The 19,872-nt window shown below is 45.8% G+C and overlaps 1 protein-coding gene across 11 annotated transcripts in view; it reads left to right on the top strand.

Moving 5' to 3' along the window:
* Window positions 1-269: 269 nt before the first annotated feature.
* Window positions 270-19,872, top strand: part of GRIPAP1 (GRIP1 associated protein 1) — a gene marked incomplete at both ends in the record, with an annotated part of 42,516 nt that continues 22,913 nt past the window's right edge. For 3 of the 11 annotated variants that reach the window (XM_080719615.1, XM_080719609.1, XM_080719611.1), the window contains 11 exons: window positions 270-311; window positions 4,546-4,612; window positions 4,751-4,812; window positions 7,459-7,485; window positions 8,290-8,397; window positions 12,972-13,122; window positions 14,042-14,226; window positions 14,385-14,432; window positions 15,583-15,614; window positions 15,705-15,752; window positions 15,869-15,968. In XM_080719615.1, coding sequence (XP_080575741.1) covers window positions 270-311; window positions 4,546-4,612; window positions 4,751-4,812; window positions 7,459-7,485; window positions 8,290-8,397; window positions 12,972-13,122; window positions 14,042-14,226; window positions 14,385-14,432; window positions 15,583-15,614; window positions 15,705-15,752; window positions 15,869-15,968 — 870 coding nt within the window. The remainder of the gene's footprint in view (window positions 312-4,545; window positions 4,613-4,750; window positions 4,813-7,458; window positions 7,486-8,289; window positions 8,398-12,971; window positions 13,123-14,041; window positions 14,227-14,384; window positions 14,433-15,582; window positions 15,615-15,704; window positions 15,753-15,868; window positions 15,969-19,872) is intronic. The other 8 variants (XM_080719616.1, XM_080719612.1, XM_080719618.1 and 5 more) reach the window with 5 other exon arrangements.

The raw sequence follows: 19,872 nt of genomic DNA, 5'->3' as shown, positions 1-19,872 counted from the left end.
GGGATAGCATAATGTCGCACAACAATGGTTAGTCTATAAAGTTCAAATTCCAGATAAGATGAATTTCGGTCTAGTGAACCAATAAATTGAAAGTCACAGGACCCGCCACTTTTGTTCTCTTTTTTTCTCTGTCTCCAAAATGCTGAACTTCTCAATTAGGTTCCTTCCCCTCCATTCCCGGCCAGTGGTTCGGTCCGACCTTAATACAGAGAGGAGGGCACGAAGTGCGCCTGCGCAGAAAACTGGTGGGGGGGGGTGGGGGGAGGAACATGGCGCAAGCTCTGTCTGAGGAGGAGTTTCAACGGATGCAGGTGCCGCTCGCTGTGGGAAAGACCACCGCGCTGGGCGACTAGGGGTGGGGTAGAGAGAGGTCGTGCCACCGGCTTCGAGAAGGAGTTGGTTGGGATGGACCTCGAGTCTAAGGGCTTGGTCTGGCGAAGGGAAACTGAGGCTCCGAGTAGCGAGACTGATTCCTAGATACTATTTGGACTCCGAAGATCCGATTCTGTTAGTCTTGTGGGAAGGGGACTGCCTCCTTGAGTAGGCGGTACCTTACTTAGACCCCAGAGCTAATGCCCTTTGGGTTTGTGTACGGGGGAATACCATCGGTGGGTGAATGATAGATAATATTGGGCTTTGAAGGAAAGAGATCCTGAAAGGGCGAAACCATTTTGCCTGGAGAGGAAGGAAGCGGGCGTTGGGCTGTTTGCGTCATGGTGGGGGGAGCCCTTGAAAGGGTAATACCATTAGCCTGTGAGAGGTGGAAAGTTTTGTGGGAGATACCACTATGCCAGGGGGTTGGGAAAAAACTAGCTGTCTTTCTGGGAGGTGGAGATCTTGTGCCATTAGTGGTAGAGGACCCGGTTGCCATTGGTGGTAGGGGGCGGTACCATTAGATGACTAGGGGTGGTCTCATTAGGCAGTGGTAAAAAGGGCTTTGAATGGGTAATACCATTAATCCCTATGGGGGGGGCAGAGAGGAGGTAAAGAAGTGAGATCTTGGACTGAATGGAGAGAACACTGAACTTTTGGGAAGGTACCCTGACCACTTCTTTTAGGGTGGGAACGGAGAGGGATGAAAGGCCATAGCATTGCACCATGAGTGGATTCTTGACCAGGGAGAGTTCCTCACTCCGAAAAGTTCTGAAAGGAGGAAACCCTGAGTAGAGTTCTATGAGTAGAGGGGAGGAACTCTGAGTAAGGTCAAGTAACCTTACTGGTCCTTGAATGAGAGAAGGGCTCTGGGAATGCAAGGGTGCGATCATTGGACCGTGAACCGGGAAGATTAGCGTAGCCTGTGTAAGGGATTCTAAGTGAGGAGCAATAATCTAACTGCCCCACCCAAGGTGTTGTATTTGAAAGCCCCTGAAGCTGGTAGAGTCTACCCATTGGACAATGATTTGTGGGGAAGTAGAGGCAATCCTTGAGTGAGGAGGATTTATTCCAGTGAGCCACTCGTGAGGAGAAACCATTGGACTCTGTTGAGGAGGGTGGAAATTGTTTCATTTGAACTAGGACTTAGACAGAGCCCTGAGTCCTGGGAAGGACAGGGGCAGGAAAGATTCTATAGAGGCCAATCCCTATGACCCTGAATAGACCACCAGGGGAAAGAAATAAAGGCTGGTGCTTTGAGAGGGAGAAAAAGGTTCTGGTGAGATAGGGGATAGTGAGTTGGTCTGGGAAGAATCCACTTCAGGCCCTTACAGGGCTTGTGGGAAGGAGTGTGCTGTTTGGCATGGTCCAGACTTCACTTTCTCAAATATGTATGTGTGTGTGTGTGTGTGTGTGTGTGTGTGTGTATGTAATATATATATATAACATATTACTGGAGATTGAACCCAAGGGCATTCTACAACCCCAAACCAATTTTTAAGTATTTTTCTAAAAATTTTTAAACAAGGTCTCACTGAGATGCCAAGATGCCTCTAATCTGCGATCCCCCTGTCTCACCTTCCCAAGTAACTAGGATTAGAGACGTGCACCACAAGCCCAGCTACTTTCTCATAATTATTTGTGCGTGTGTGTGTGTGTGTGTGTGTGTGTGTATCTAGTACTAGGGATTGAACCCAAGGATGCTGTACTACTGAGGTATATCTCCAACACATTTTTAACTTTTATGTTTTTGGGGTACTATGGATTAAACCCAAGCATGTTCTACCTCTGAACTATATCCCTAGTTCTATTTTATTCTTTGTTTTGAAACAGGGCCACCCTAAGTTGCTGAGGCTGGCTTTAAACCTACAATCCTCCTGTCTCAGCCTCCCCAGTATTAGGATTACAGGCATGGACCACCATGTCTGTCTCTGTTTTAAATTTTTCTTTGTTTAAAATTTTTGAGAGTTGAACACAATGGCACATGCTTGTAATCTCAGTACTTGAGAGGCTGAGACAGAAGGATTGCAGGTTTGAGGACAACCTCAGCAACTAGTGAGACTTGCATCAACCTAGCAAGATCCTATTTCCAAATATAAATAAAATAGGGCTGGGGGTATAGCTCAGAATTAGAATGCTTGGGCTTAATCCCCAGTGCTATAAAAAAAAAAGCTTTTTTTTTGAGACAGACTCTGGCTAAATTGTCAAAGGTCTCACTGAATTGCTGGCCTTGAATTTGCAATCCTGTCTCAGTCTCCCTCATACTGGGATTATAGTCATGTGCTGTTGCTCCCAGATCTTTTTTTTTTTTTTTTTTTTTGGTACCAGGGATGGAACCCAGGGGAATTCTACCTCCAAGCTACACTCCAAGCCCTATTTTTTAGTCTTTCTATTTTTTGAAACAGGGTCTCACCGAGTTGTGAAGGGCCTCATTAAGTAGCTGAGGCTGTCCACGAACCACTATCCTCCAGGTCTCAGCCTCCCGAATGCTGTGATTACAAGTGTGCGCCACCACGCCCAGCTTATTCTTTCTTTTTGAAACAGGGTTTCACTAAGTTGCAAAGGGCCTCACTTAAGTAGCTGAGGCTATCTGCGAAACCTGGATCCTCCTGTCTCAGCCTCCCAAATGCTAGGATTACAAGCATGCGCCAACACGCCCAGCTTACCAGGCTTTTTTTTTTTTTTAATAGAGTCTCACTAAGTTGCTGAGGACCTACCTTGCTAAATTGCTAAGGGTGGCCTCAAACTTGAAATTATCCGGTTTCATTTTCCCATGTTCTGTGTTATAGGCACGTGCTATACTTTCCCTTAATAATAATAGTTGTTAATATTATTATTATTACTAGGTACTAAGGATTGAACTCCAGGGAATTCTACCTCTGAGCTATACTTCCAGCCCTATTTTTTATTCTTCATTTTACTTATTTTTTGTGTGGTACTGGGGATTGAACTCAGGGACATTCTACCTCTGAGCTATACCCCAGCCCTGTATTTTTATTCTTTATTTTGAAACAGGGTCTCACTAGGTTGTAGAGGGCCTCACCAAGTAGCTGAGGCTGGCTGACCACAAACCTATGATCCTCCTGTCTCAGCCTCTCAAGCACTGGGATTACAAGTGGGTGCCAAAACACTTGACTTTCTTTTTGTGTGTGTGTGGTACTAGGGGTGGAACCCAGGGGCTTTTCTACCTCTGGGCTATATTCCCAGACCTATTTTATATTTTATTTGGAAACAGGGAAACAGGGTCTCACTAAATAGCTGAGGCTGGCTTCGAACCTTTGTGATCCTTCTGTCTCAGCCTCCCAAGTGCTGGGATTACAAGCATGCACCACCACGCCTGGCTATGGCTTTCTATTTTTTATTTTTATTTTTATTTTTTAAAATTTTTTGAGGGTCTGGGGATGGAACCCAGGGGCATTCAACCTCTGAGCTACACGCCCTGCCCAATTTTTTTATTTTTTATTTGGATACAGGGTCTCACTGAGTTGCGGAGGGCCTCACTAAGTAGCTGAGGCTGTCCATGAACTGTGATCCTCTAGTCTCAGCCTCCCAAATGCTGAGATTATAAGCGTGTGCCACCGATCCTCCAGTCTCAGCCTCCCAAATGCTGGGATTATAAGCATGCACCACCACGCCCGGCCCCTTAATTCTTGAAGTGGGCTTGGCTATGTTTTGAGAACCTTTGGAGTGTTAGGAGCCTGGGAACCCTCTGACTCAATGAAAGTTGGGGGAGGAGAATACCAGGCCCTCTTCCATTGGTATAGAGGTAGAAAGGAGTGCCCCTGCCTCTTTCCCTCAGGAACTTACAGGTCTGGCTAGGACAATGTTGGGTCAGTCAAGATGAGATGGTGGAACTTTGTCCTGCAGGTATGGAGAGTCATGTAACGCACATGAATGGGAGTCTTACTGGGTCAGTAGTGTGATGGCCCAAGTGCAGAATAGATTGGAGGGGTGAAGCTGGCCAGGGTTATAAGTGGAGCTGGAGAAAATGGAGCAGGGCCTCAGGACCTGGCATCTTACTTAGGATGCAGTATGCCCAGGTCACAAGGAGCTGCTGGGGAGGTACATGAATGGTGCTGGTCCAGTCCATAGTGCTCAGGGGCTTGGTTGCCTCATGGTGAGTGTAGAAGCACTTTCTTGACCATGTCATTTTCTTTTCTTTTCCCCCCAAAGGCTCAGCTCCTGGAACTTCGGACAAATAACTACCAGCTTTCAGATGAACTACGCAAGAATGGTGTTGGTGAGCCAAGAGGGTCTCATTATTTTGGAGGGAGGCTTTGAGGGCCAAAGGCTGAGTTTCTACCTCGGAGGCTTGGCAGGAAGAGTCTTTGGTTTTGCCTTTGTCTGAGGCTGCTATTTCTTGATTTTCCAACAACAGAAATTGCCACTCTTCGACAGAAGGTCACCCACCTGGATAAGGAGTTCAGTAAAGCTCAGAAGGTACCTCCCTCCACCCACCCAGCCACCCACCCCTGTTCTCCTCTACCCGTCTGACTCACTCATCTATCCAATGAGCACCTACAGCAAACTAGATCTAATATTGCATACTGTTTATCTTTTTCTTTCTTTTTTTTTTTTTTTTGGTACTGGGATGGAACCCAGGGGCATTCTACCTTCGAGCTACACTCCCAGCCCTATTTTTTATTCTTTATTTTGAAACAGTGTCTCACTGAGTTGCAAAGGGCCTCACTAAGTAGCTGAGGCTGGCCACAAAACATCATTCTCCTGTCTCAGCTTCCCAAATGCTGGAATTACACCAGCCCTGTTATTTATTTTGAAACAGGATCTCACTGAGTTGTAAAGGGCCTCACTAAGTAGAGGTTGTTCACAAACCACGATCCTCCAGTCTCAGCCTCCCAAATGCTGGGATTATAAGCATGCGCTACCGCACCCAGCTTATATACTGTTTTCATGTTGTCATTTAAAGAATTCTCACAGAAGTTGTTTAGCTTGCTAATTTTACCTAATTCCACGATTTATTGAATACATTTAACTGACTCTTAATTCATTCTAATTTCAATTACTTGTTTTTATTCACTAACTTTTTTTTTTTGCGGGTCTGGGGATGGAACCCAGAGGCATTTGACCTCTGAGCTACACCCCGTGCCCTATTTTTTTTTTTTTTTTGGTGGTACTGGGGTTCTTGGAAGCCCTTCTCCCTCCGGGCTACACTCCCAGACCTTTTTACTTATTTATTTGGAAACAGAGTCTCTTAAGCCAGTGAGGCTGACTACGAACCTGCACGATCCTCCTGTCTCAACCTCCCAAGTGCGGGGATTACAAGCGTGCGCCACCACGCCCGGCCCTACTTTTTATTCTTTATTTTGAAACAGAGTCTCACTAAGTTGTGGATGGCCTCTCTAAGTAGCTGAGACTGTCCATGAACCACGATCCTCTGGTCTCAGCCTACTGAATGCTGGGATTACAAGTATGTGCCACCATGCCTGGCTTGTTCACTAATTTTTATTTTTATTTATTTTATTTTATTTTATTTTATTTTATTTTTGGTGGTACTGGGGGTGGAACCCAGAGGCTTTCTACCTCCGGGCTATACTCCCAGACCTTTTTTATATTTTATTTGGAAACAGGGTCTCACTAAGTTGCTGGAAGCCTCACTCAGTAGCTGAGGCTGGCTTCGAACCCATGCGATCCTCCTGTCTCAGCTTCCTAAGCGCAGGGATGACAAGTGTGCGCCACCACGCCCAGCATGTTCACTAATTTTTAAATAGTAAATTCTATCAGTAAATCTGCCTTGAATCTGCTTCCCATCTTCCACTCACACTCCTGCCTGTGTTGCTACTTGCCATCTCTTTTCTGTTCCTATTGGTAAAATGAGACCAAACTCACCTCTCAGTTCCTCTAAATATGAGATTAGGCTGGGCGTGGGGGCACATGTTTATAATCCCCACGTTTAGGAGGCTGAGACAGGAGAATCACAAAGGTTTGAAGCCAGCCTCAGCTACCTAGTGAGGCTCTCAACAACTTAGTGAGACCCTGTTTCCAAATAAAGTATAAAATAGGTCTGGGAGTATATCCTGGATGTAGAAAGCCTCTTGGTTCCACCCCTAGTACCACCAAAAAAAAAAAAAAAGATGAGATTATGGCTCTAAGACGTTCAAGGTCCTTTGTCTTGTCACTGCTCTGCCCCCATGAATAGCACAATGTTATATATAGTAGATGCTGGATCAATATTTTATTTATTTTTTGTGGTACTAGGGGTGGAACCCAGGAGCTTTTCTACCTACAGGCTATACTCCCAGACTTATTTGTATACTTTATTTAGACACAGGGTCTCACAGCCGGGCATAGTAGTGCATGCTTGTAATCCCAGCATTCGGGAGGCTGAGACTGGAGGATTGTGGTTTGTGGACAGCCTCTGCTACTTAGTGAGGCCTTCTACAACTTAGTGAGACCCTGTTTCAAAATAAAGAATAAAAAAACAGGGCAGGAGGTGTAGCTCATAGGTTGAATGCCCCTGGGTTCCATCCCCAGACCCCCCCAAAAAAGAAAAGAAACAGGGTCTCACTAAGCTGCTGCGAGCCTCACTAAGTAGCTGAGGCTGGCTTCGAACCTGTGCAATCCTCCTATGTAAGCCTCCCAAGTGTGGGGATTACAAGTATTCGCCACCACGCCTGGCTTGAATAAATATTGTTGGATGAAGAAATACAGAATGCAGAAAATCTGGGTAGGGTTCTGATTCTCCACCCCTGGCCAGGCCTTCAGTTGTCCAGTAGGAGAGCAGCAGTTTCAATATTGCATGGGAGGGATCCCCATAGACATGTCTGGATAGATGTAAAAATGAAGCCACAATTTCTGAGCCTGGAGATCTAGCCTATAAAGAGTTGAATACTGAGACTCTCCCCCACCCCAGAAGAGCATAGAGCAAAGGAATTATATGTGTGTGTCTTATAGCACCAAAGCAAGATTCTCATTCATTCCTGCGGGCTTCGCATTGTTGGGAAAGTTCTGAGGTTGAAGATAGCCACATCCCATAACTGGTGTCTTTATTATCTTCCTTAGTCTTCATACCTTACTGAGGGAGTCCATCGCTTTTCACTTTAGCTCTTTTCCCACCCCTTCCTTTAGGCACTAAGCAAGAGCAAGAAAGCTCAGGTAAGGGGGCCTGTGGAAAATGTGTTCGGGAGACTGTCTTAGGGGGTATTTCTGTTGCTGGGATCTCCTAGTACTGCCTTTTTCCTCTGTGTGTGGCTTTGCATCTTTTACTTCCTCACTGCCATGTGTCTCTGTCTTGGGTTCCCCGTGACTGTCTCTCATTCTGTGCCTCTCTGCATATCTCTTTCTCCTTTATATCTCTTCCTCCTTCTCTGTGAGTCTTCTTGTCCCTGGCTTTGTTTCGTTCCCCTCTGACTCTTGTTTCCCTCTGCAACCTTATCTTTGTCTCTTCCCCTCCTGTTTCTATCACTGTCATCATTTCTTTTCTGCTGTGTCTTTCTTTTTCTCTCTGACTCCTTGTTTCTCTCCCCATTTCCTCTGTCTCTTCCTGCCTTATTTCTTTCCCTGACCCTCTCCCTTGTCTCCCTGTTCTCCTTTCCCTGTTGTTTTCTTTCTGTCCCTTTCTACCTGCCTTCCTTCCTTTTCTTTTCCTTTCCCTTCTAATCTTTCACTTCTTTCCTATCTCCCTACTTCCCCATCTCTCTTTGCCTCCCTTCTCCCCAATTACCATCATTTCCTCTTTGTCTTCACTTCACCCTCCTTGCCTGTTTCTCCTTTGTTTTCTCTTCTACTTCCATCGTGTCTCTCTATCATTTATTCCTCCTTATATGTCTCTCTGCGTATCATCTCATTCTCTGCACCCTGTGTTCTCCCCCTATTTGTCATTTTCTCCCCTCCCTCTTTCTTTGCCCCACCTCTCCTTTCTGCCTCCATTGGAGTCCTGACCCATGTCTGCCACTGCAGGAAGTTGAGGTGCTGCTGAGTGAAAATGAGCTGCTGCAGGCAAAGCTGCACAACCAAGAGGAGGACTTTCGTTTGCAGAACAGCACACTTATGGCCGAGTTCAGCAAGGTGCTGGTGCCCGGGATAGATGAGGGGGGAATGGGAATGGTGCATGTGTGTTTTATGTGCAAGCAGATGTATGTAGGGACCACCTACGCTGACACCCAGCAGCAGCAGAGGGTATTTGGAAAGGGTCTGGCCCTGAAACACTGTCCATGGTGCTGAAACAGGTCCTGCATTGTTTCTGGGGGTCAGTGATGGACAAATTTGGCCATTTACTGTGGTGGGATCAGAGGGCCTTGAGCCCTCAGGTCAGCTTATTCCTTGGCCAAGATGCTCCTTTTCCTTGAGCTTCAAGTCCTATCTGTGTAGTTTGGGGCTGATGCTATGGAACCCCAGGGACCTGGGAATTTAGGTAAACTTCTTTTGCTTAATATGCCCAGCTCAAAAGAAAAATTCCGGGCATGGTAACACACATTTATATTTCTAGTACTTGGGAGGCTGAGACAGGAGGATCACGGGGTTCACTAGTGAGGCCCTCTGCAACTCATTGAGACCTTGTTTCAAAATTAAAAAAAAAGATTAAAAATAGGGCTGGAGGTGTAGCTCAGAGTTAGAATGCCCCTTAATTCAATCCCCAGTACTAAAAAAAAAAAAATTATATGGTTGGGCATGGTGGCACTTGTGGTTTGCAGACAGCCTCAGCTACTACTTAGTAACCTTTTGCAACTCAGTGAGATGCTGTTTCAAAATAAAAAAATAAAAAATAGGAGCCGGGCATGGTGGCGCACGCTTGTAATCCCAGTATTTGGGAGGCTGAAACCGGAGGATTGTGGTTCGCGGACAGCCTCAGCTACTTAGGCCCTTCACAACTCAGTGAGACCCTGTTTCAAAATAAAGAATGAAAAATTGGGCAAGGGGGTGTAGCTCAGAAGTCAAATGCCTCTGTGTTCCATCCCCAGACCCGCAAAAAAAAAAAAAATAGGGTTGGGGGTATAGCTCAGATGTAGAATGTCCCTGGGTTGTTATAACCCCCATCTCACAAAGAAATAAAAGAATGGGAGCTGGGCATGATGGTGCACACTTGTACTCCTAGCATTTGGGAGGCTGAGACTAGAGGATCATGGTTCTCAGGCAGCCTCAGCTACTTAGTGAGGACCTTTGCAACTCAGTGAGACCCTGTTTCAAAATAAAGAATAAAACAGTAGGGCTGGGGGTGTAGCTTGGAGGTAGAATGCCCCTGGGTTCCATCCCCAGTACTGAAAAAAAAATAGTTCTGGGAGTGTAGCTCGGAGGTAGAATGCCCCTGGATTCCATCCCCAGTATTTAAAAAAATGGATGGGGGTTTTATTTCTAGATAAAATGCCCCTGGGTTCAACCTCTGTACCAAGTAAAACATTAAAAAATAAAAAGGAATCTGGGAATGGTGGTGTACACTTGTAATCCCAGTACTTGGGAGGCTGAGACAGGAGGATTACAGGTTCATGGCCAGCCCCAGGTACTTAGGCCCTCCACAACTTAGTGAGACCCTGTTTCAAAACAAAGAATAAAAAATTGGATGGGGTGTAGCTTAGAGGTAGAATTCCTCTGGGTTCAATCCCCAGTTCTAAAACAAGAAATAAGTAAAAAATAAAAAGTTCTGGGCAGAGCCGGACGTGGTGGCGCACACTTGTAATCCCCGCGCTTGGGAGGCTGAGACAGGAGCATCAAAGCCAGCCTCAGCTACTTAGTGAGGCTCTCAGCAATGTAGTGAGACCCTGTTTCCAAATAAAAATATAAAATAGGTCTGGGAGTATAGCCCGGAGGTAGAAAGCCTCTGGGTTCCACCCCCAGTACCACACACACATAAAAAGTTCTGGGTGTATAGCTTAGTAGTAGAGCACTTCTGAATTTAGTCCTTAGTAATACAAATAACCCTGTAAACAGTTACAATGCTGTTTGAAGTGTTCTACATTATTCACTCATTTGATCCTTTCAACAAGCCTCTGAAATATTTTCAATACTCCTATTTAGCAGGTGAGGAAAACTCATCTGAGAGCCCAAAGGGAGATTAACTTGTCTAACGGTCACCTGACTAGTAAATGGCATAGTAGAAATTCACATCCAAGAAGACTGATTTCAGAATCTGCCTTTCTAAGCCGGGTGTGGTGGCGCATGCTTGTATACCCAGTACTTGGGAGACTGAGATAGGAGAATCATAGGTTCGTGGCCAGCTTCAGCAATTTAGTGAGGCCTTCACAACTTAGTGATAACCTATTTCAAAATAAAAGAACAAAATTGAGCTGAGGGTATAGCTTGAAAGTAGAATGCCCCTGGGTTCCATCCCTGGTACCACACACAGAAAAAAGAGTCTGCCCTTGTGATACTATCACACACACAGAAACACTAAGGCTGGGATTATGTATGTAGCTCAGGCAGAATGTTCCTGGGTTCAATCCCCAGTACCACCAGAAGAAAAAAAAAATCTAAAATAGGCTAGTGGTGTCACTCAGAAGTAGAATGCTTCTGTGTTTAATCCCTGGCAACACACACACACACACACACACACACACACACACACACACACACCTTGGGCCTTTGTTTGCTCATCTGAAAATGGGGACAAGGGCTCATCTCAGGACTGCTATGAGACCTTTACTGTGCCAAGGGGAGAGAATAGGGGGTAGCTTAATTTTGGGGGGGTTAGTCTTTTTTTGTGGGTCTGGGGTGGAACCCAGAGGCATTCTACCTCCAATCTACACTCCCTGCCCTATTTTTTATTCTTTTTTATTTTGAAACTGGGTCTCACTAAGTTGCAAAGGGCCTCACTAGGTAGCTGAAGCTGTCTGCAAACTGTGATCCTCTGGTCTCAGCCTCCCAAATGCTGGGATTACAAGCGTGCGCCATCATGCCCGGTGTCTTTTATTTTTGAAGCAGGGTCTCACTGAGTTGCAAAGTGCCTCACTAATTACCTGAGGTTGTTCCTGAACTGTTATCCTCCAGTCTCCACCTCTGAATGCTGGGATTACTTACAAGCATATGCTGCCACCCCCAACTTAGTTTTTTTTTTTTTAATTGTTCACCTTTCCAAGGTCAGGGGCTAGTATGACAGGACCAAGTGGTATTGCTGGCCCTAGAAATACCCGTAAAATTGTCTGGCAATTGTGCTGAGAGGGAGCTGTCCCTGGAATAAGGATCCAGGACACAGCTGTCCACAGAAAGCATGACCGTGGGGCTCTCCATGGTGCTGACAGCTTCCAGAGGAACCCGAGTTCTCAGATTTCATCTGAGAGGTGGGGAGCAGGCAATGAGAAAATTGTTCTTGATATTCTCATCCTTTTTTATTGTTGCTTTGGGGGGTTACTGGGGATTGAACCCAAGGCCATTCTACCTCTGAGCTATATACCTAACCATTTTAATTTTTTTTTAAATTTTGAAATAGGGTCTCTCTAAGTTGCTGAGTGTCTGGCTAAATTGAAGAGGCATGTCTCAACCCTGTGATCCTCCCAAGTACTAGGATTATAGGCATGTACCACCATGACCAACTTCTCAAACTCTTTTTTTGTGTGTGTGGTACTGGGGGTGGAACCCAGAGGCTTTCTATCTCTGGGCTATACTCCCAGACCTTTTTATATTTTATTTGGAAACAGGGTCTCACTAAGTTGTTGAGAGCCTCACTAAGTAGCTGAGGCTGGCTTCGAACCCGTGCGATCCTCCTGTCTCAGCCTCCCAAGCACGGGGATTACAAGCATGCACCACCACACCCGGCTTCTCAAACTCTTTTTTTGGCAGATCTGGGGATGGAACCCAGGGGGATTTGACCTCCGAGCTACCTGCCCCTGCCCTATTTGTTAGTCTTTATTTTGAAACAGGGTCTCATTAAGTTTTTTGGGGGAGCCTCACTAAGTAGCTGAGACTATTCGCGAACTGCAGTCCTCCTGTCTCAGCCTCCCAAAGTCTGGGATTATAAGCGTGTGCTACTATGCCCGGCATTCTCAACCTTTTTTTTTTGGGGGGGGCATCTAGGGTTAGAACCCAGGGGCATACCACCTCTAAGCTACATCCCCTGCCCTATTTGTTATTCTTTATCTTGAAACAGGGTCTCACTAAGTTTCAGATGGCCTCACTAAGTAGCTGAGGCTGTCTGCAAACCATGATCCTCCGGTCTCAGTCTCCTGAACACTGGGATTGCAAGTGTGTGCCACCATGCCCAGTTTTTCTCAACCTTTTTTGAGTCTGCCTCATTTTTTGTGTGGTTCCAGGGACTGAACCAAGGGCATTCTGCCTCCAGAGTACACCCCCAGCCCTTTTTATTTTTTGTTTTTTTTTATATTGAAACAGGGTCTTACTAGGTTGATGAGAGTCTCACTAAGTTGCTGAGGCAGTCCTCAAACCTGCAATCCTCCTGTCTTAGCCTCTCAAGTATTGGGATTATAGGCATGTGCCACCATGCCTGACTTTGACTTTGCCTATTAACTGTTGTATGAATATGACATTAACATCTGCATGCCTCAGTGTCCTTCATGTAGTGAGAGTCCCCTATATCTTAGGGTCTTTATGGGAATGAAATGAAATGAATTATAAGCTACATGGCCAAGTCCTCCATATGTTTCAGTGCCTATTGTTCTGATTTGCTGCTTTTCTGTCACTTTTTCTCTGCTTAGCTCTGCAGCCAAATGGAACAGTTGGAACGGGAGAACCAGGAACTGAAGGAAGGGGCTGCTGGAGCAGGGGCTATCCAAGCTGGGCCCCATGTGGATGGGGAGCTGTTAAGATTGCAGGCAGAGAACACGGCCTTGCAGAAGAATGTGGCAGGTACAAGGAGGTCCTTCTCAGGCTGTCAGTACCTCAGGGCTTGAGTAGAGCAAGGAAGCGTGGCATTCTCTCAGCAGAAGGGCTTCAGAGTGAGACTTGGCCTTGCCATAAAACAGTGTGTGGCTTTGTTTTGTTTTGTTGATTAGTACTGGAGATTGAACCCAGAGATATTATGTATCCAAGGTACACCCTAGCTATTTGGAAATTTTTTTTGAAACAGAGTTTCGCTAGGTTCCTGAGAGTCTCACTACATTGCTGATACTGTTCTCAAACCTATGATTCTCCTGTCTCATCCTACCAAGTACCAGGATTATAGGTGTGCACCACCATGCCTGGCTCAGTGTGTGGCTTTGGACAAGCCATTTCACTTGTGTGAGCCAAAGGGTCCTCATGTACACAGTGATGTCTGCTACCTGGAAGAGGGTAGTAGAGATAAGAGTTGGTATCATTCTGCATTTTGTTCGAGGCCTGGTTCCTATCACATGTTAAGAAAGCAGCAGCGTGAACATTGAAAAGATATTTGCTAAGTGGAGAAAGTGAATGACTGAGTGTTGGGAAGATTCTGAGCCCCAATTGTAAGTGGGGTCTTGAATGAAAGCTGAAAGACAGTTGGTAGAGCTTTGGTGAGAAGCCAGGATTTCTTTGGTGGTAGATGCTGGCTCCACAGTCAACAGGGAAGCTTGGTTGAATGTGGGTGGAAATCAGGAGGTTCTGGAGAGTTTCAGATGTAAGTAGCAGGTGAAGCATAGTAGACAGGATCTCAGAAAGCTTTGTGAAAAGCATGGATAGGGTTTGTGGTCATTTGGGGATGGGGTCTCTGTGAACTGAAGGGTTGAAGGTCAGTTTTCCTTCTTTTGAGGCATGGCAAGAGGCTTTGGAGACACCCTCATCAATCACATTTCCTTGTTTTACCCACCAGCCCTACAGGAACGTTATGGGAAAGAGGCTGTGAAGGCCTCAGCTTCCAGTGAGGGCCAAGGAGACCCCCTGGAGGGCCCATCTCCCCCTGCCATGGCTCCCATGCCATTGGCAGAGGTGGAGTTGAAATGGGAGATGGAGAAAGAAGAGAAGAGATTGCTCTGGGAGCAGCTGCAAGGCTTGGAGGTAAGTCTGGGTCTATTGCAGCTGGGGAGCCACGGAGATGTCTGTGACATCACCATTTTGTGGGCAGAGGGGAAGGGGTACGGGAGTCAGGAGGACAGGAGGAGAGAAAGACCTTCCCTTGTCCTTGCTCATAACAAATCCTTTATCTTTCCTTGCAGAGCTCAAAGCAGGCTGAAACATCTAGGTTGCAGGAGGAACTTGCTAAGGTGGGGCTGCCCAGCTTTTTCGTGCCAGCAGAAGGGACATTGTGCTCCCTTCCAAACTTCAGTTTCCTCATGGGTGAAGTGGAGAGAATTACACTTATGTCTCAGAGTTGCTTTTGATACGGTCCCACTCAATCTTGTGCCTTGACAGGCCCATCCCTTCTGCCTCCTCCCACCTTTGCCCATTTATTCATTTATCCAAGCATTTACAGACTTCTGGTTCTCATCTTAGAACCTGGAGGGCCAGAGATGAGACAACTAATCAGGATCCTGCTTTCCAGGCCTCCCAGCCTACCCATTGTATGACATGGCCACTGGCCCCTATTTTGGGGTTGTAAAATGCTGCTGGCCTTTGGAGTCCTGGGGATCAAGATGGAGATGATGCTATTGCTGCTAATTGGATAGCCAAATTATTTAACCCTTTTGAAACTCTCAGTTTTCCTGTTTGTAAGACTGGTAGTACTCACTTCCCTAGGCTGTTTTGAGGATTCCACAGGATAATATAAGTAAATCCTGGCTCCAGGGAAGGATTCGGTAAGAAGTGTCTGGGCAGGCGTGGTGGCACACACTTGTAATCCTAGCATTTTGTAATCTTAGCATTTGGGAGGCTGAGATAGGAGTATTGTGGTTTGCGGCCAGCTTCAGCTACTTAGTGAGGCTCTTTGCAACTCAGTGAGACCCTGTTTCAAAATAAAGAATAAAAATATAGGGCTGGGTATATAGCTTGGAGGTAGAATGTCCCTGGGTTCTATCCCCACTACTGCAAAAAATAAAAAGAATAAAAATAGGGCTGGGGGTATAGCTTGGAGGTAAAACGTCCCTGGGTTCCATCCCCACTACTGCAAAAAAAAAGTCTGTGAATATTAATTTTATCAGCCGGGCATGGTGTCACATGCTTGTAATCCCAGCACTTGGGAGGTGGAGACAGGAGGATTGTGGTTCGAAGACAGCCTCAGCTACCACTTAGTGAGGCTCTTTGCAACTCAGTGAGACCCAGTTTCAAAGTAAAGAATAAAAATAGGGCTGGGGGTATAGCTTGGAGGTAGAATGGCCCTGGGTTCCATCCCTAGTACCGCAAGAAAATATTAATTTTATCTATTAATATTATTCTCATTGTTATCACTTTTCTATACCCTTTTCTCCCTCCCCCCAGCTCTCTGAGAAACTAAAAAAGAAGCAAGAAAGGTACTTCATTTCTTTTTTCCAGGGTTTTGGGGGCCTGGAGGGAAATTAACTGTAGAACTGACCTATGTATGTCTGTCTTTCTGTGCCTAGTTTTTGCCGTCTGCAGACAGAGAAGGAGACACTATTTAATGATAGCAGGTAACTGCCAGGGTTAGGAGCATTGGTGGACAGATTGGGACTGTTCTCTGTAGAAGAAAAAAATAGGAGACTGAGCCTCGATCCATGCCTTGTACACCCTTTCTCTCCTTCCCCAGGAACAAGATCGAGGAGTTACAACAGCGAAAGGAAGCGGATCTCAAAGCCCAGTTGGCTCGCACCCAGAAGCTACAACAGGAACTCGAGGCTGCTAATCAAGTAAGAGGGGGCTGGGTCCTGAAATTCCTAGGGTGGGGGCCAGGGTTGGTAGTTTGGAGAGGTCTGAGATGCCTGGAGTCTGGCTGGGGAGTCTGAGATTTCCTGTGTTGGATATATAGGGACTGATGGCTCTAAGACCCCCAGGAGGTAGGAAATGGGAGTTCAGGAGCTCTGAGAACTGTAGGAGTTGGGATAGGATTCTGTATGAATCAGTGGTCTTAGGGCTGAGGACCTGGGGGATTGTGTGCTGAAAGTTTATCCATCTAAAACTCCCACTGGCCAGGCATGGTGGCGCACCCTTGTAATCCTCGTGTTTGGGAGGTGGAGACAGGAGGATCGCGCAGGTTTGAAGCCAACCGTGCTGGCTTAAGAGACCCTGTTTCCAAATAAAAATATAAAATAGGTCTTGGAGTATAGCCCGGAGGTAAAAGGGTTTCCAGGATCCCCAGTACCACCAAAAACAAACAAACAAACAAACAAACAAACAAAGGAAAAAACTCCCACTGGAGCTGGGCGTGGTGGTGTATGCTTGTGAGACTGAGAAAGGAGGATCGCAGTTTTGAAGCCAGCCTTGGGTATTTAGTGAGGTTCTCAGAAACTTAGTGAGACCCTGTTTCCAAATAAAGTATAAAATAGATCTGGGAGTATAGCTCAGAGGTTCTACCCCCCCCCAGTACCACAAAAATAAAAATAAAAATAAAATGATAAAACTCCCACCGGGGTCAAGCATGGGCACATGCTTGTAATCTCAGTACTTGGGAGGCTGAGACAGGAGAATTGCAGGTTCATGGCCAGCCTCATCTACTTAGTGAGGCTCTCTGCAACTTAATGAGACTTTGTTTCAAAAATAAAGAATATCTTGAGCTGGGCATGGTGGTGCACACTTGTAATCCCAGCATTCGGTAGGCTGAGACTGGAGGATCATGGTTCGCGGACAGCCTCAGCTATTCAGTGAAGCCCTCTGCAACTTAGTGAGACCCTGTTTCAAAATAAAGAATAAAGAATAGGGCAGGGAGTGTAGCTCAGAGGTCAAATGCCTCTGGTTCCATTCCCAGACCCACAAAATAAAATAAAATAAAATAAAATAAAGAATAGCTTATAATTTCAGAATTTGGGAGGCTGAGACAGGAGGATCTCAGCTTTGGGGCCAGCCTCAGCTACTTAGTGAGGCCCTCCACAACGTAGTGAGATCCTGTTTCAAAATGAAGAATGAAGCTGGGCGTGGTGGCGCACACTTGCAATCCCAGCATTTGGGAAGCTGAGACAGGAGGATCATGGTTCAAACCCAGCCTCAGCTACTTTGTGAGGCTCTCAGCAACCTAGTGAGACCCTGTTTCCAAATAAAATATTTTAAAAAATTGGTCTAGGAGTATAGCCCAGAAGTAGAAAGCCTCTGGGTTCCACCCCCAGTACCACCAAAATAAATAAATAAATAAATAAATAAGAATAAAAAATAGGGCAAGGGGTGTAGCTTGGAGGTCGACTGTCCTGGGTTTCATCCCCAGACTTGCAAAACTAAAGAAAGAAAGAATGAAAAATAGGGCTGGGGGTAGAATGCTCCTGTGTTCAATCCCCAGTACCACAAAATAAATTAATAAATTAATAAATTAATTAATATAAAAATAAAAAATAGGGCTGGGAAGCTGGGTGTAGTGGCGCATGCTTGTAAACCCGGTATTTGGGAGGCTGAGATAGAAGGATTGCAGGTTTGCAGCCAGCCTCAGCTATTTAGTGAGGCCCTCTGCAACTTAGTCCCTGTTTCAAAATAAAGAATAAAACAAACAAACAAACAAACAAGGGAGCTGGGTGTGGTGGCACAGGTTTGTAATCCCAGCACTTGGAAGGCTGAGACAGGAGGATAGCAAAGGTTTGACCAGCCTCAGCTACTTAGTGATCCTCTCAGCAACTTAGTGAGACCCTCTTTCCAAATAAAATATAAAATAGGTCTGAGAGAATGCCTCTGGGTTCAATCCCAAATTCCTAAAAAAAAAAAATTGGATGGGGACTTGGAGGCAGAGTGCCCCTGGGTTCAATCCCTAGTACCTCCAAAAATATAAGTGGCCAGACATGGTGGCACACTCTTGTAATTCCAGCATTTTTGAGGCAGAGACTGGAGGATTGCAGATTGCAAATAGCTTTAGCTACTTAGCGAGCCTCTTTGCAACTCAGTGAGACCTGTTTCAAAAGATAAAAAAGACTAAAAACTAGGGCTGGGAGTATAGCTCACTCCTGGGTTCCATCCCCAGTACCACCAAAAAAAAAGGGGGGGGGAGGCTGAGACAGGAGTATTGCAAGGTCAAGGATAGTGTCAGCAAGTAGCAGTACTCATCAACCCAGTGAGACCCTATTTCCAAATAAAAAACAATATTTGTCTGGGGGTGTAGCTCAAAGGTAGAATGCCTCTGGGTTCAATCCCCAGTACTACAAAAAATTTAATTAAAAAGAAGCCAAAAGGCCGGGCTTGGTGGCGCATGCTTGTAATCCCCGTGCTTGGGAGGCAGAGACAGGAGCATCATGCAGGTTCGAAGTCAGCTGTGCTGGCTTAAGAGACCCTGTTTCCAAATAAAAGATGTAAAATAGGTCTGGGAGTGTAGCCCAGAGGTAGAAGGGCTTCCAGGAATCCCAATACCACCAAAAAAAAAAAAAGAAGCCAAAGCTGGGTGTGGTGGCATATACTTGTAATCCCAGCATTTGGGAGGCTGAGAACGGAGGATCATGGTTCAAGAACAGCCTCAGATATTTAGGCCGTTCACAACTTAGTGAGACCCTGTTTGAAAATAAAGAATAAAAAATAGTCAAGGGGGTGTAGCTTGGAGGTCAAATGCCCCTGGGTTCCATCCCCAGACCTGCCAAAAAAAAAAAAAAAAAAGCCAAAACTCCCTCTGGGAATTGGTACCAAGAACTGATTAATTATAAACTCCCTGGAAGTCTGGAATGGTGGTGCACGCTTATAAACCCAGCATTTGGGAGACTGAGGCAAGAGGATCAAGGTTCTTGGACAGCCTCAGCTTCTACTTAGTGAGGGCATTTGCAATTCAGTGAGACCGTTTCAAAATAAAGAATAAAAACTAGCTAGGAACCAGTCATGATGGCACACGCTTGTAATCCCTGTGCTTGAGAGGCGGAGACAGGAGGATCGGAGACAGGAGGATCGCGCAGGTTCAAAGCCAGGCTTAAGATACCCTGTTTCCAAATAAAAAAGTATAAAAATAGGTCTGGGTGTGTAGCCAGGATCGCTGGTTTGAGGCCAGTCTCAGCAATATAGCTAGATACTTGGCAATTTAGCAAGACCCTGTTTCAAACTAAAAAAAAAAAAAAAAATTAAAAGGGCTGGGGCACAGGTTCAAAACCAGCCTCAGCAACTTAGTGAGACCATAGGGCTAGGGGTGTAGCCCAGGAAACTAGGGTTTCCAGGAACCCCAGTACCACCAAAAAACAAAAACAAAAAAACCCAATAAAACTAGCTGGGCATGGTGGCGCCCACGTGAAATCCCAGCATTTGAGAGGCTGAGACCGGAGGATCACGGTTCGCCGACAGCCTCGGCTACTTAGGCCCTCCACAACTTAGTGAGGCCCTGTTTCAAAATAAAGAATAAAAAATAGGGCTGAGGGTGTAACTCAGAGGTTGAATGCTCCTGGTTCCATTTCCAGACCCGAAAAAAAAAGAATAAAAAATAGGGCTGGGGCTGTAGCTCAGAGGTATATTGCCCCTGGGTTCTATCCCTAGTACCGCAAAAATAAACAAATAAAATAATAAAAAAATAGGGCTGGGGGTGTATCTCAGAGGTAGAATTCCCCTGGGTTCCATCCCCAGTACCACAAATAAATAAATGAATAAATAAATAGCCGGGTGTGGTGGCGCATGCTTGTAATCTCAGCATTTGGGAGGCTGAGACTGGAGGAC

This window comes from Muscardinus avellanarius (genome assembly GCF_963383645.1).
Source record: "Muscardinus avellanarius genome assembly, chromosome: X".
In the NCBI taxonomy this organism is placed as follows: Eukaryota; Metazoa; Chordata; class Mammalia; order Rodentia; family Gliridae; genus Muscardinus; species Muscardinus avellanarius.
Note: the sequence above shows the minus strand (reverse complement) of the source record. Positions and strands in the feature narration are given on the sequence as shown.